Raw genomic sequence first — 16332 nt, 5'->3', positions numbered from 1 at the left:
CCCTAGAAAGTGCCGACGCACGGTACCAGAGCTGTTTTCGCTGTCAACAGCATGGGTGTTACTAACCTCTGCGCCACACAACCGGATGAATTGTATCCCCCATTTTGGTCCCAGCAAGGGGAACACCACCATACTATCACACACTTCCGTTGTTGTAAACTGACCTGCCCTCGTAGCTAATGGATCGAAAAAATTGCACACGGGAGGGAAATGACAATTTACAGCCATAGCAATCGGAACCGCTAAAAATATAGAAAAATGCGAAGGGATGCCTACTAATCAGGCATAGTAACAAGGATGTGCAGATCGGTTTGAAGGCGACTGTCATTTCCTGCAAGTAGCGAAATGCATGGTTAAATTAATGCTGCAGAGATTTTCTCTTAAACCACAAAATTAATCGGGTGAATGATGATGATAATGATAGATGGTCGGTGCTATTGTTTGGTTTAGGTCGCATAGTCGGTGGTGGAACCCCACAAATTCTTAGCAAAAAAACCAAGAAGTATCATATCAACGAACCTAGTCAATCGAAAAAACGCAGAATTCTAAACATCTACAATTTACAAATGAGTTGCAAAGGAGATATACTATAAATGCGTTTTAACCATAACCGCCAACAGGAATGCGACCCCTCAAATTAAATAAACAAATTTCAATCCTCATCAGTTCGTGAGAAACATTTTCACAAATTTCTAAGGACTAGTCTTTACTAAACATAAAATTGCCATTTCGGCATTTTCCACACGGGGCAACAATGTTCGGCAATACCACGATCTGTCACTGCACATCTCCCCCAATCTTTCTACTTTCTCTAATAGTCCACATTGACTGAGCAAGTGATTCCATAACTTAATGCTCCCTTTCTGGGATATGTCGTACAGCCAACGCCCATCGTGAATATAGGGAACAAGGACAAATAAAAAAAACTAATGCCGAAAATGAGAAAGAGCCATAGACCTACATATACAAAGGAAGAAAAAAAATAGATAATATTCAGAGATAGGTTTGGGATATCTTCAAGCACACACTTTACACAACACCATTTACTATGGTGTGAGAAGGCCCTCGAGACTGTGTACCAAGCTATAAGAACTGGGCGTCTGAGACTAATAAACGAGGAGATTTTATCTCCAAGGATTTATTCGGTCGTAGAGCAGGAGAGATTAAGAGTAGTAGGCTGGCATATAGGTCTTCGAGAAACCACACAAAGGATTGCGGAGTATCGGGACTGATTGGCACGAATTATCCAATCTGAATGTGGTGAATTACTGGCATCCATCATTGAATGGAATTAAGAATTTCAATTAAGTAAATAACATTTATCAAGCCAATGGACTGAACGTTAGCGCACGTCTGAGAAGTTCCAGTTATAGTGATTGGGGATGAATGTGAACGAAGATAGTTTTATTGTATGAGCTCATATTTCCAGTAGAACCATACACCGATTTATAAAGACCTTGACAAGTTTTTGCTCCACGAGATTATGACTTGAGAGCAGTATGGCACCGGCTGAAACATATAGGCTGACCGAGGTGCAGAGCGGAAAGATCAGATGCTAAGCGAAATAATTTAGAGACGCAATTTAAAAGAGCATTGCAGGATATTTGGCCAGCCGTTTATTTTGTGATCCCAAAAAGCTTATTAATCCAAATAAATTATATTCACCAAAACCAACTTAAAAAAAATACCTATAATTAACCTATTATCTATGGGGTCCTTTCATAAAGATTGCAATTATCAGTTATCAGGCATTTTAATTAACACCATCTTTTCATTTATTCTAGAAAAACGTGGTTTGCACTTAGAAAATTTCAATAACATTCTATAGGGTCGTACTCACAAATCGAATACCGCCCAATTAATCACCAAAATATTTCAATAAATAAATAAACAACAAACATTATATCAGACTTCCAATAAATGATTCTCGCATGGGCATAAATGAAAGATAAACCAATTAACTTATTTGTCTTAACACAGATATATACGGTTGCACATGTCAAATATTCAGAAATTGAAGACGAAGGATTTGGTGGTATCGAATTGGAGAATTCTGGTCAAACATACACATATGCCTTAATTGCGACGATGATTATGGAAAAATGTTAAATGGCTTTTCAAATCTAAATACAACAAGATGCGACCCCAATATTTAAGTATTATTAAAAGTGAATGTTTTATTAAACCACACTCAGCGGCGGGCACTTACCATCTATCCGGAATTTTTTTGTCACCTTTTTTTTTTTTGTATTTTCTTTGACAAACTTTAGTATTTCAAAAAGCGATACATGTAAATCGGTATCTATAATCATTATAAATAAAATAACTCTATATGATATTCTAATGTATGTTATATTAAGCAAACATTTTCTTCTCAATTTAAGTAGTAAAGAAGATAGTTAACTATATACATCGTACCACTACTATTGCGTAAAAATTATTTTTGGTCAATACTCTCACAATTGAACATAAGATTGCACATAAGAGGCAGAAGGCACATTAATTCCTCTATAATCAAGGTATATCTTTCTGTCAGGGTGTAATAAAAATTGGAGAACATCTCACAGTATTTTTGTAATTACATATTATACCATTTTTTTTCGACATGTTTTGATATACACTAATAACTCATCTGTACCCTGTCTCCACTTTATGTCTGGGTTGCTTTAAAGGTTCCGGAAAGGCAATTTTTTGAAGCCATGATACTTTCTTTTAGAATGGGATATACATATATATACTTTTTTGTTAATAGAATGTGTAAATGCTTGGGTTTTTTAATTTTTAGTTTAGAAATTGGTAGAGTAATAGTTATTAGTAGTAGTAACGCTCACTAGGTGGGTCAGAGGGATGGTGCTACTCATACATCAAGAAAGTAAGCATCTCCACAAAATGCTAAAATTACGCTCGGATTTTGATTTTATAATATTTTTGGAGGGGATCGGGCGAGTTATCAGACAAGAAAGCACCTGCTAAAAGCCAGTTAGATGGCAGGCAGCGTGTTTGCTGTTGTTGCTCTGAGATTCCTCGGATGGTGAATTATCAAGACATAATTAGTCTATTAATTCCTATTCAGTATCATGTCTTTATTATTTATTGTTATTCACCCACAAAAATACTAGAAGACACGATTCTACCCTGTTTCTTTGCATATATGGTTATGTTATCCCTACTACATTAGTTAAACATTATATGTAGAACTGAGCGGAAAACAACCAACCTGGAGAGCAAAAATAGGAAGCCTACAAAAACACAAAAATCAAATTTTAATTTGTAATATACGAGCACCGAAAAAGGACAAGAGAATGTTGGACAACGCAGGTAATTTAGTTATTAAAAGACGAAAATTTGTTTTATTTTCCGGATCTCTGAATATTAATTCTGAACACCAGATGGAATTTTAGGTAAAAACTTGAATAGTGTAGTATCCTGACAACAATAAACTGATAAGAACCTTTAACATTATTATTATACAATCTCTTTCAAATTCAGTTTATATTTATCAAAATGTATAAGCTCTTGACCCTTAAATAACGAATCCCATTATCAATTTAAGTCTATATAAATGAAGTAATTGTTCACAATTCGGAACAGGAACCGAGGATAGGACAGAACGAATCAATCCCATTTGAAATAGACTTTCCAAACAGATTTCTTAATTGTCTAATTCAAAGGCCACTCCATGAATAAGCAAATTAAAATATCATTAGTACTCGATATTGTATACTTCTCTAAGTTACAACCGAATATTTAATAACCTATCGGTTGAAATAGTTTAGTAAATTGCTTTAATTAATCCCCATAGCGGATGTGGTTAACCTTATGCTGATGTGATAATTCAATAAACTTACCGGTATTCTCATTCAGCAAAGGATCAAAAGCCTCCAAAACACTGACTCGGGAACTAAAAAAGAGAAGGCATCAGATAAGTTTCTAGACTAATCGTAATCAACATTAGATCTACTTACTAGTCCTCCTGATTGAGGTCAATCAAATCGTTTCCAGTACGATGGACGACCCCAGTAGATGACATCTGCCCGCCGCTGGTAGACGCTACACGTCGTGGCGGCAGGGACACGCCATTTGCTTCTGGAATCTTCGGTTGGCTGGGCAAGCCATTGTTCGTCGCTGGAGGATGTGAAGGAGGTGGGTTTGGACGCGAGAAATCCATATGGGTGGATGCAATTGATGCAGGAGGTGCCGCAGCCGAGCCGGGCGGGTGCTGAGCATAACCGTATCCATGGCTAACATACTGAGGCGGCATAAAGGCAGCCGAGCCGGGCACTATGGGCACAGCGCCAGGATAATAGAGGTAGGCGGTTGGTTGAACTACTGGTTGGACCACAGCCAATTGATTATGATTGGGCAGGCTGTAGAGACGTTGCAATTCCTCGTTGTTCAATGGACGTTGCTGCTGCTGCTGTTGGGGTTGATAGGGAACCAATTGCATGCCAGCACCGGCAGCACCTGCAACTGCTCCACCATAGGGCATAGCGGAGGGAGGCGGAGCAAAACCATAATGCGGTCCAGGTGTTTGTGCTGGAGCAAGTGGGACTAGAGCCGTTTGTGGATTTGTTGTCTGTAGACGCTGCAAATCCTCGATTAGTTTACCAAACGGTGTTCCTCCACCCTCCGGATGTTTGCTAGTTGGACTGGCAAAGCTTATCAAATCATTCTCTGGTGTCTGAGAGGCTGGCGGAGTCCGCGATCTTTCCACATTGCTACTGGGTCGAGCTTCCGTTGTCAATGCTGCCATCGATTGCTGATGGATCTCAGAATGCCTACGCTGGGTAAGATGAGTACCACCACCACGCTGCTGCTGTCCATAACCATAGGCCGCCGGACCATATTTCTTATGTCGCCTATAATCATCTAACGCCTGTTGCTCCAAACTGAGAGCCGTTGCCTTGGCCATGTCATCCTGGAATTGTTTGTCATAATCAATATCGGCCTGGTTTGACATTCTAGCGCCACTGCAGAGTCCAACAGTTTTCTTCTTGTCGTCGTCTTCTTAGTCTGCAATTATACAAAATATTAGGTCGACAAAAATAATACATATTTCTTTATACTTTTGTTATTGCCTTTTCTGACTCTCTCGAAACAAAGCCGTGTGGACTTTTTTGTTTCTACCTACATAAATGTATGTATATAGTATGTACATATAATAATTCTCTTATCTGGTAAGCGATAACACAAAATCGGACGATAAAAGTGATTAGAGGTATTGCAAACGTTTTTTTGAAATGGCCAAAGGGGTGTGCGGCAAAGGTAATTTCTTAATTACGGGGAGCGTTTCATTTACCATGATAAGCAAAATAAAAAGGACAAAGAATTTAACATCTCCCTTTTTTTTAGGAAGGGGAAGCAAACTGGAAAGAAACTGAGTGGACTCAAAAGGCTTTACAAAAAAAAAAAAGTACGAAACCCAAAAATGAATCATCAATATATTCCCTCTGTCGTGGTCATAACAAAATCGATAACATAATTCTGTGATAACATATTTTTCAAATATGAAACTAAAAACAAATAAAAAATAATAGACTCCCGCAAATTAGAATCGTAAAATATTGTTTCGAAAATAATCTGCCAAAATCCTACATAAAATACTAAGAAATTTGTGTTTTATCAAAATTGTAAATACTTCCGGTAAAAATTACAGCTAATTAAATTAGAAACTTCTGTCGCCAATTATTGTGAAACACTTGATTCAAATTTTTAGATAGTTTCAAATTAAACTTTTAATTAATTAAAGGCATTTGTTATATACAAATGGACTTTTGCAATCCTGACCATGTGATAAAGTGAAATAATAAAATACCCTTTAGGGAAATATATTCTCTATTTTGCGTTTTTATAGCTTGTTCTTAAATACTTTTATCGTTTTAATATAATTTAGAGCACCGGATATCAAAATTCCAAACAAATATTGTGATAAACGTTTTATATAGTTTTTGCGAAATTATTTTAATACTCTTTTCATAAAACAAACATAGAGCTACATGCCATATCAAGATCTTATGGAGTTTGTAGGAATAGAATCAACAAGTTATTCGATTGTCACGATGTTTTTAAACGAAATTTTCGATTAATTAGCAACGTTCTAACGAGATTTTATTGTACATAAGAATTTCATTGAGCGCGTATGTACATTATTGCACATCTTACTGATCTTATTGAATAAATGATTGATATAAAAAAAATGAAATAGGGTATTAAAACAAACGGTGAAGGCAGCTGGCATTTTCTTATTGTTAAATAGATGATAGGAAACAGCTGTTCAGCATGAATGCCCAAACAAGCACAGATGCTGTTACATACATACATACAACATATCTATATATGCAGATACATATAAAGGCTAGGGAGAGAGAGAAAGATGGGGCTATGTTAGTAAAGAAAAAGAGATCGTAAACCGGCATAGAAAGAGAGAGAGGTGAAGCCAATGGCTCTCTCGATAGAGGTTAGAGTCAATTAATTGAAAATTTATGCACAATATTCAATAAACAACAATCAAAACTAAATTGATTATCAATTTTGAATATTATTTTCTTTTTGCAACACACGCACACACACATTCACTCCCGCTTTTACACACACACAATGGTTAGGCGGACAGTGGGAAGACGAAACGATAATGGCGTTTGTCATTAATATGCATACATGTGTATGTATGTATGTATGTACATTTGTATGGCTACACGGCTCTTCTTTTTGTTTGCTGTCTTTTTCGCATTTTCAGCCAACTTACATTTCCTTTGTCGTTTTTGTTTTTCCTTCAGGTAATTAAATTCTCTTCTAATTCTCTGCTGTTTGCCGATGACGCCTCGTCCAATTTCAGATATTGTACTGTAGATTTCGTTAAATTGTTACTACAGCGTTTCCCCTCCCACACTCCATTAAACTCCTACAATAGTACACTAACACGAAAGCACAAACACACACACAACAGATGTACACCCATACACTGAAACGTTATGGGGAAATACTGATCAAACTTGCACTTTAGTTAAACATTTACTGTAGTAGCTTCAAACACTGCTATTTACATTCAAATACATAACATAAAAAAAAAAACTAAAAAGAAAACTGTGTGTGTGTGTGCGTGTGTATATTGCCTCGTCACACTTGCACTTGTCGTTTTGTTCGTTTGTTTTGGTCGACTTTCGCGTCTCGCAGGTCAATCTGTGCTAGCTGATTTTTTTGGACTTTGCTACGAAATAATAAACTGTGCTAGCCAATTTTAAGGACTGTGCTACGAAAAAAAAAACTGTGCTAGCCAATTTTTGGAACTGTGCTACTAGGGTTTTTACACGTTATCGTCAATCGAAACTAGTGTTTGAAAATATTATAGCCTGTCTATCGAATTATCGAATCTGCGAATTTCCATCACATTTAACTTGTTGATTGTAGTACGTTTGAATTAACAGCTGGGCGGGCTGTATACCTTACTCGGTATCACACCAATTGTTAAAAATGTCGGAAATGATACATTTTGAATAATATTATTTCCAACTCCAAAAAAAAAATTCATTGTTATTTTCGCCCTGTTGACGTGTCTCTTTTTTTTTATAGTATTGAAGGTCCCATTTTCAGGATTCACAATATTATTTGATTTACAAAATTAAAAAACTGGATATAAATGTACCTAACTAAAATAAACTATTAAAGACAAATTACTATTTGTTGGCAGCTCTGCTATTACATAATATTTCAATCCTTTTATTAATTATTGTGCTTATTGACGTTTACAAATTTAATATTCATATTTCTTTATAGCATATTTTGAGTGCTTAATTTATTCCGTACATTTTATTACTTATTGTTATATTTACATTTCGGAAACAAATAATGTTATCCACAAAAAAGAAAGAGAATATTAAAATTGATTTTTTGGCAAACGAGCCACAATGCAATTATTCAGATCGAATAATATTTCGTCTCGTTGCAGACGTTTTTTTTTTATTATCAAGTAATCAAATAAATAAACAATAAACCTAAACAGTGACAAGATTGTATTTTGTTTTTAACATTAATGGAATGTTTCAAACTTTTACATATAAATTTAGTTTCCGGCCTGCAATTTTAAGCAAATTTCTATGCTTATGTTAAGATCAGGCTTAAATCTATTAATTAACCGCAATAAATTTAGTTTTTTTGTTTTCGAATTATTGGACTCCAGTTCATACAAGGTAGAGAGATTAACCAAAAGACTCTCATTCAGTGATTTCTGTGGGTTTAAGTTAATTGCCCTTTCATACAGAGTAATCGCATCTTTCAGTTTGCCGGCATACAACAAGCAAACGCCCATATTGTTCAAAATCATGGTATTACCAGAATCCAAATGCAAAGCTTTTTGAAAAATTAAGTAGGCCTCAGGAAAATCATTTTTAGCCACAGCAATTAGACCCTTATCAACTAGATCCCGTAGATCTGGATTAGAGTTCCTACAATGAAAAATAATTCATTTAGATTTACATAATTTTCAAAATGCCATGAAAACTTACATTTCCCTTAATCTTCGGGCAACAGCAAACTTTTGTTCAGCTCCAAAAATATCACCAATTTGCAAATAAATGCGACCCCACGCTGAATATAAGGATCGTTGTTCATCTTTAGTGAGACTCGAGCGAGTTAACAAGATGCCGCTAATTATGTCATCGATCATACTGAATTTTTTCATCTGCAATGAATATATGATTATTATAAGGAGTTTTAAAGTTTGTTAGTCTCAGTTACTCACCATTAAGGCACAATTAACAATTGAGTGGAGAACCATTTCTCCTCGTATTAACCAAAATTCTCCAGCTGGGCTGTCGTTTAATGCAATAAAATGTTCCCGAATTTCTTTACAGGTCACATATAGCTCTGAAAGTCTGTCCAAGGCCAAATGAGGCTTGCCCAAGTACGTGGGCAACTCAGCGATGAGCAAACGGAAAGAGAAACAGGCTATAGATCCCGTCTTACCATTATACATTTCGGGATAGTGTTCAAAAAAGACATCTGGTCCATTTAAGTGACTGCCAAAGGGTTCTGCTTCCGCTTGAAGCAGCTCATATTCTCCCAATTTGGCCAACAGGGCAAGTCGAGTGAACCAAAGTTGTAGAGAGTGCGGTGAGTGCTTAGCTGGTTGTCCAGAACGTCCATATCCCTGGCCATATATCGTGAGCAATCGTCCACTTAAATTCACAGCCGAACGAAAACAACTGGCGTGGATAAGCATCTTTAGGCCTCGTTCATCTTGAGTAACATCATCGACACAGAGAATTTTGCGATGTTGTAGCTCAGCTTCATCCAGATGTTGACTTACCGCTATAGCTATTGGATCGGGCTGGAAAATATAAATATATATTCTATAGAGACCGATGATGTTGCAATTTTTCTTTGTCTTACCAAGTCCCCTTGTATGTGTATGCCGGGCATAATCAATTTGTTCTGTTCGGAGGGCAGCTCCCAAAAATTTCGGACATCTTCGCTGACCTTGATGCCTCCGTCATCTGTCTCAGTAATTTCCACATACTCGGGGGGTTGAAAACCACCTGTGAAGCCGCTGGACAACATGGTGCTACCTCCACTTGGTCTCGGTTCTGGTTCTTGCTCTTTTGTGTTCGGTTTTGTAGGAGTTAACTCATCAAAAAAACTAGGCGGATCGTTAGCAAAATATTCACTTAGATTTGACATTTGGCCCCAACCAATAATATAGACATATGTTTCGCTTAGACTACAGAGTTGCCACCTACTTCGATATTATTTATTTGTATATTGATAATATATCGGTGTTTATATCGACTTATCGATAATGTTAAATTTGAAAATATATCGAAACTGCTAAACGGCTGCAAAACGTTGCACACAATGGTAAATTATTTGTCATATATTTTGCGTTTGGGGAATATCTATTTAGAATTTTTTAGGTAGAAAATATATGTTCACATGTCGATAATTCTTCATTAGCTAGTCAGCCTAATTAAAAAAAACATATATAGAATTCAAACCAAATTCAGATTATTCTGATATTTAAAATCTTCATGCAGGATATTCAAATTTTAAGCATTTGCTTAAATATAGTTTTAATTTTACGACGTATTTAATCAATCGCAAATCTCTAATATTTTATTAATTTATTATTTCTTGGTACTCTTGTGGTTCATATAGAATATCATTGAGAAGCTATGTACATAAGTCAAAAATCATGATTATGTTCATAGGTACGATAACTTTCAAATATTATAGGAACTTCAGGTACTGTAATGATATTTTGCGTTTAATTTATCTTTAGTGTTTGTTTCAAAAGATTTCGGCAAATATTATTTCTTCATTTTTTTTTCTACTTTCCCAATTAATCGTTACTAGAAAAAGTTTTCTCGTCCATTGTTGAGAAAAATGAATTGTTCATCATTTCATTTGCATTACTAGTCAAAAAAATTCTATTGAGTAGTGAAACGACAAACAAAATTCTGTGCGAAACATTTGTTTTATCTCATTCCAAAATAAACAATCTTCTATTTAAAATTTTGTAGTGAATCCCCAATTTGCAAATTGTAAATCCCCGTTTTTATTTAACGTCAGTATGGAATACCATGCAACACTTTGAATAAACTAGGTGATTTTATTCCTTCAGTTAATACATTGCTTGCAGAACTTCTCTTTTCATTCATTAGACAGAAGTTTGGCCACAAGTCATAACTTTGGTATGTAAAAATTATATGTCTTTCTTAAGGGAAGAAAGCCAAGAGTTGCACATCCCGATTTACCTTTTCGTTAAGAATTTGTATAAACTCTTTTGTAATTTAACTACTTACAATCAAAACATGAAATAGATGAAAGCCAAATACCACAGGAATACACACTCTCAAGTAGGGATATTGATTCATGGGAGGAATCTATTTTCTTTACTTGCCAGAAACACAAAAAGTGAGTCCTTTGATTATTCGTTATTTAATTCTAATTTCAAGCGAATTAAAATGTGTTCATTTTTATCTTTAACTTGTTTAGATGATGCACCGTACATTTTTATCAATGTATCCTCGATCTTTCTTTTTTTCAGTTGATTTTTAATGCAACGAAATTGCCAAAAAATTTTAAACCCTTCTAAAGACTTTTGAAATATTGTTAAAATTATAGCTTATTTAATCGGTATACCACAAATTTTCAATTAAGACCTACAGCTCGCTTTGAAATTATCAATTTTTTTGTTTTTATTTTGGGGTCTTCCGATTTGGTGAGTCTTTAATTTATTTCCAAGTATTATTTTCCTTGAAGTTCAAAAGAAATTGCGTTCAATTCCGAGTCGAATGAGATATATTTTCAAATGTATGGCCAATTAAGAAATTTCTAAAAATTGAATTATTTAATTTATTTATTATTGTACAATACAATTCGTTATTTTGTCATTTGATGACATACATACATTTGTATTTATTAATTTATTATTTACAAAAGATGAGAAGAGGAGAAAAAGAGAAGACAAAAAAAAAGAAAAAAAAGAAGAAACAACAGCCTCTGCCTGTAGTTAATGTTTATTGCCCATTGAAAATGGTTTCGGGATAATAGCTTGGGGCATTGAACATGCGCGGAAAACAACCATTGGCATCCAATTGACCCACAGGCAAAACGGACATTATATCACTGCAAAGATAGAGAGAGAAAGAGAGAAAAAACAAAAATTAAAAATAAATAAAATTAACATTAAAACAAAAAGTCGTGTGTGGGTGTGGGTGTGTGGGTGTGAGGGTGTGCGTGTGTGCGTGTGTGTGTGTGTGTGGTGCAATTTGACACTCGGAAAGTGAATCGAACCGAACCGAAGAACCAGCGGGATGCGGCATATGCTACACGCATGCGCTCGATGCTGTGGCACGTCCCCTTTTCTTTTTTTTCTTTTTCTTTTTTTGTGTGTTAGCCTCTAAAAATATGCTTAGAGAGGGCCAAGGAATTGCTGCAAAATTGGAAATAAAACACGCTCAAGTGGATATGCAAGTGAAAGATGTGGAACTGGACGCAAGTGTTTTACGGTCACTTACAAAACGATTTTTAATGCCAATTCCAAAACAATAGAAATCTTTTTTTTTAGTTTCTTTCTCAATGCTCAAGTGAAGTCGTTCAATGAGTAGTTTTTTCTTTACGAGTTATATGGAACTGAGCAAAGTGACAAGAGAATTGGGTTGACAAAATGAATTGGTAATATGGTAATAATATAAAATGAACAAATATTATGTATGTTACTTTTTTATGATGGAACCAGCAATGAATTTTTTCTTTAAACTCTTGTAAAGATCAATAGCAATTTATGATCCTGACATAAAGTTTGAAACTGAAAATTTTCAATTGAAACTGCTAAGAACGAAAAATTGAGAGCAAGCAACAAAACAAAGAGGTTTTTTTTTTATTATTAGCTAATTCAACTATTAGTTGATGGGATAAATATGTATATGGAATATCAATAATTCTGTTTAAATAATTTTCAATTCTTCTTACGGTCTTTGCTGTGGCGTACGATCCCTTTGTCGGCGATTTTTAAACCAATTTGAAACCTGGGTGAGTGTCAATCCTGTCTTTTTGGCCAGGGTCTTTTTCTCATCGGGAGTGGGATAACGATTGGTCAAGTAGCAATCCTTTAAAGCATTTCGTGATTTCTCCTTGAAACAATAAACTGTCTCCTCGCCATCCCAAATGGTTTTGGGTAATGGATATTTCTTGCGTAGACGATATTTATCCACAGCCCCCAATGGACGTCCACGGACCTTTTCGGCCTCTTTATAGTGGGCCTTGAACCAGAGATTCTGCAAATCGACATGATATTTGATGGAGAAACAATGTGTCTCTAGTAAATTGTATAATTCATGAAATTGTCCCAGATTATAGGCAACCATGGCGCGGGCACGAAGTACACTCTCATTGGTGCGAAAAAATTCGCTTGGTGGCAGGCTGCAAAGAAATGTGGTAAGCTTCTCAATGTCCCCCTTTTGTTGCAAGGCCTCGCACATGCATTGAATCTATAGAGAGAAAGAGAGAGGATATCATATATAAAACAACAAATACTAGAACAGATATGAAGGAAATATCTACCTGATCAGTTGAGAATTGCAACATTTTGGCATCGATGGGAAAGTTGCCCACAGCGGACATATTATGGGCAGTTGTTAGATTCGAAATCAAATGGCCACTACTATTGCTTGAATGACTAAGATTTGCAGTGCCGGCGACTCCAACAACACCGACACGTTGTAGGCCAAGTGTATCTGTTGTTGTTGTTTTTGTATTGCCATTGACATCGTTCTCAAACATAATACTGTTCAGATTTGGGTATAGTCTGGGCGTGGTTGAGGCAATGGGCGGTGGCGTTTTATTTTCATCATAGCCACCATTTGTGATATCCTGAAAACGTCGTTCAAGCAAATGCTGTTGATGTTGTTGTTGTTGCTGCTGTTGTTGTTGTTGTTGATGATGATGGTGATCCTTTTCTGTGGCCTCATACACCTCATCCAACTGGAGTACGGTTTTGCATGATATATTGCCGCGATAACCTAAAAGGTTACAAATTACACATATACATATGTACATACATATTACATACTTATATATAGAATTTCTTTTTTGTTTGCTTTTGATTCTATTTTGTCTGTGACTAATAAAGTTTTCTGCCTGTTGTCTTTCGACACCTTCTTCCAAGACGGCGTATGCAAATAAATTAAAACGTCATTTGAGACACACACACACACACATATGTACATATAAATATATATATATGTATATATAAACATAACTTTTTGCATAAGTAAATATTTAAAAGCATTATGCATTGACTGACTGACTGACTGCATTGTTTTGGCTACATGAAATGCTAAACCCTTTAGCCGAAGTGTCATATACCCTTTAAGAAAATATCGTCAAAGATTCTTGACCTTATGTCTATATAAGGAAAATAGCTCAATCTCATCTTCCCCAAGGACCTCCCATTAACTAACGATATTAAATTAAATTTGAAATCTATTTTTCTGGATATTAACTTGGATTAACTGAAATGAAATTAAGATTTTCTGTGATATAAACTTTGATCAACTAAAATGAAATTTAAGATCTTTTATCAATTTTTGGGCTATTAACTTTTATTGATAACTAAAACAACTTCTATAACATTTTCATTAAGTGAATTCTTAATTTTATATTCGTTTTTCTTAAATGTTCTGTTAAATATGAATTTACTTAAACTTTGAAGAATATGATGGAATTTATAGCAAAATTTCAAAAATTGAAGAATAAAGTTTTCGAATTTATATTATAGTTTTTACAATTATCCTAAATGTTTATTTGTTTGTTTTGATAATTAAGTGTTGTTGGTTTCAGACAATACCATTCAGATGTTTAAACTTAACACTTTCTTTTGTCTCTTTAGATCCCCAACTAGTGAGTCCTTAAAGTGTTCGAATCCCTTATACTGACAAAATGCCTTCAATGAAAATTACAGAGCTGAAAATCTTGATTTTTTAATCGAACCATTTTCAACCACATTTTCTAGACTCTAAATCTTATTTACCTGAAAAAGCATAAAAAGGATAATAATATAGAAAATGATATTTTCCAAAAAAAGTTTCAAACAAAAATTGTTTTTCCTTGTTTTCTTGATGAAATTTTCCCTGTACTCTTTATTTACATACATAAATTCATATTACGCTAAGCAAATTCTACAGTCCTCCAAAAAAATGTGTAATCCTCAGCAAAAAAAAACATAATAATACATGGCAAAGGCTTTAATTGTTTATGTAGCGCGTCTCATTGACGCCTCGGTCTGATCAACTGTCTCTTTCTCTCTCTCTCTCTCTCTCTCTATCTTTGAGCCAAGAAGTAATATGAAACCAAATGGTCAAGATAGATAAGATTCATGGTATCCATGTACTTACCAGCATGTGGCAAAAATAGTGATCCATAGGCCATGGGTGAACTAAGATTATCCTGTTGGATGGCCGAGTGATCTGATGATGTGCCACCTGATGAGGTCGAGTCCAAATCACCGCTAATTGATACTGATAAATTTGTTGAATTCATATTTTTCTCAAACATTTTCCTTTTGCACAATTGTTAAGCTTGATTAATAAAACAAAACAAAACAAACACACTTAAAAAAAAAACAAATCACTTGATTTGGCTTGCCGGGTTTTGTTTTCTTTTGTTCAACTTGTCATTTTTGTAACGGTTTTTTTGCACTTGAAGAAAACCAAACACAAAAAAAAAAACCCGGGATTTATATTTTTTGATATCTTTGGAATTTAGTTGAATATCAGTTTTTTTTTTGTTTTCAAATTTGCCGTCTAAACGCTTTGACTTTTCAAACTCAACTGCAAGTGGAAGTGGCAAGAACGCAATGCTACCGCCAAAGGCAACGTCGACGTCGACAGCGCTGCCAGCAGCAGCAGCATAAGGGAAATTGCATTGGCTCTGGCCCAGCCAGGCTATGGGAACATTTGGGAATTGGAACAAGAGAACCGTTAACACACGCACACTGACTGACTGTCTGTCTACTACTGGCTGCTGCGTATATTGAGCCAGCCAATTTAGGGGTTGTTATCCTTTGTAATGGGCGTGACTTGTGTCGGCCATTTTGTTTTTGTTGTTGCTTGTACAATATTTGAATATTGTGCAATTTGCTATTGTATATGTGTTTCTTTGTTATCTAACCTGTTTTTTTTTTTTGTTAACTGTGACCTTATTATGGCAGTGATTTTTGCTTCTTCTTTTTTTTTGTTTTTGGAGTAAAGATATCTAATGAATGCCCGTGTGCAGTTTCTAGGAATTTTATGTTAAATTTCTTATGACATTGCTTAATATATATGTACATATATATATGTATATGTATATTTGTTGCATTTTGTTGTCAGAGTTGAAATGAAAATATAATATGCAATTTGATGCCCAACTCCCTTCAATGGAAAAACGCCAATGGAGGAAGCTGACAATGAGAATGAAGAAGAACAAGAAGATGATGATGATGATGATGATGATGAAGAAGAAGAAGAATAATTCATCTAATGGCATCAAATTTCAATTACACAAAATGTGTGACATGGCAAAGGTGACAAATCCACAAAAAGGCTAAACAGAAGGAGCAGCAGCAAATGCAGGAGACGATTATAAAGGGGGGAGGGTAGACAGTAGCAGCAGCAGCAGGAGCAGCATTTTTCAATTTTCCTCTTGTTGTTGTTGTTGTTTATTGTTGAAAAGAATTCATTAGGAGGGTTGTGACAATTATTTTGTTGTCACCCTTGTTTTTTTTTTTTTATTTCGAGATTTGTCACAGGCAACAGATTTGAGATCACATTGGGAATTATTTGATTTTGTTGCGTG

The 16332-nt window shown here is 35.1% G+C and overlaps 3 protein-coding genes and 1 long non-coding RNA gene across 4 annotated transcripts; 1 reads left to right on the top strand and 3 right to left on the bottom strand.

Annotated features, from left to right (window-relative positions):
• Positions 1–275: 275 nt before the first annotated feature.
• Positions 276–7306, bottom strand: LOC124460651. The gene is made up of 4 exons (XM_047011908.1): positions 6746–7306; positions 3966–5013; positions 3849–3901; positions 276–331 (listed from the first exon to the last, which is right to left on the bottom strand). The coding sequence occupies exons 2-4, from the start codon at positions 4958–4960 to the stop codon at positions 276–278; spliced, it is 1104 nt and encodes a 367-aa protein (XP_046867864.1). The 5' UTR covers positions 4961–5013; positions 6746–7306.
• Positions 7307–7992: 686 nt separating this feature from the next.
• LOC6645248 (trafficking protein particle complex subunit 12) lies at positions 7993–9716 on the bottom strand. Its single transcript, XM_002068056.3, has 4 exons — positions 9388–9716; positions 8738–9325; positions 8502–8677; positions 7993–8441 (listed from the first exon to the last, which is right to left on the bottom strand). Exons 1-4 carry the CDS (start codon positions 9673–9675, stop codon positions 8060–8062), a joined length of 1434 nt encoding a protein of 477 aa, XP_002068092.1. The 5' UTR covers positions 9676–9716; the 3' UTR covers positions 7993–8059.
• A 711-nt stretch (positions 9717–10427) lies between these two features.
• On the top strand, positions 10428–11148 carry LOC124460659. The gene is made up of 3 exons (XR_006954666.1): positions 10428–10685; positions 10815–10908; positions 10990–11148. It is a non-coding gene; the product is annotated as an uncharacterized LOC124460659 (long non-coding RNA).
• Positions 11149–11335: 187 nt separating this feature from the next.
• On the bottom strand, positions 11336–15124 carry LOC6645247 (protein sine oculis). Its single transcript, XM_023177449.2, has 4 exons — positions 14892–15124; positions 13060–13517; positions 12469–12986; positions 11336–11622 (listed from the first exon to the last, which is right to left on the bottom strand). Exons 1-4 carry the CDS (start codon positions 15049–15051, stop codon positions 11514–11516), a joined length of 1245 nt encoding a protein of 414 aa, XP_023033217.1. The 5' UTR covers positions 15052–15124; the 3' UTR covers positions 11336–11513.
• Between the last annotated feature and the right edge of the window lie 1208 nt (positions 15125–16332).

This window comes from Drosophila willistoni (assembly GCF_018902025.1).
Source record: "Drosophila willistoni isolate 14030-0811.24 chromosome XR unlocalized genomic scaffold, UCI_dwil_1.1 Seg143, whole genome shotgun sequence".
NCBI lineage: Eukaryota > Metazoa > Arthropoda > Insecta > Diptera > Drosophilidae > Drosophila > Drosophila willistoni.
Note: the sequence above shows the minus strand (reverse complement) of the source record. Positions and strands in the feature narration are given on the sequence as shown.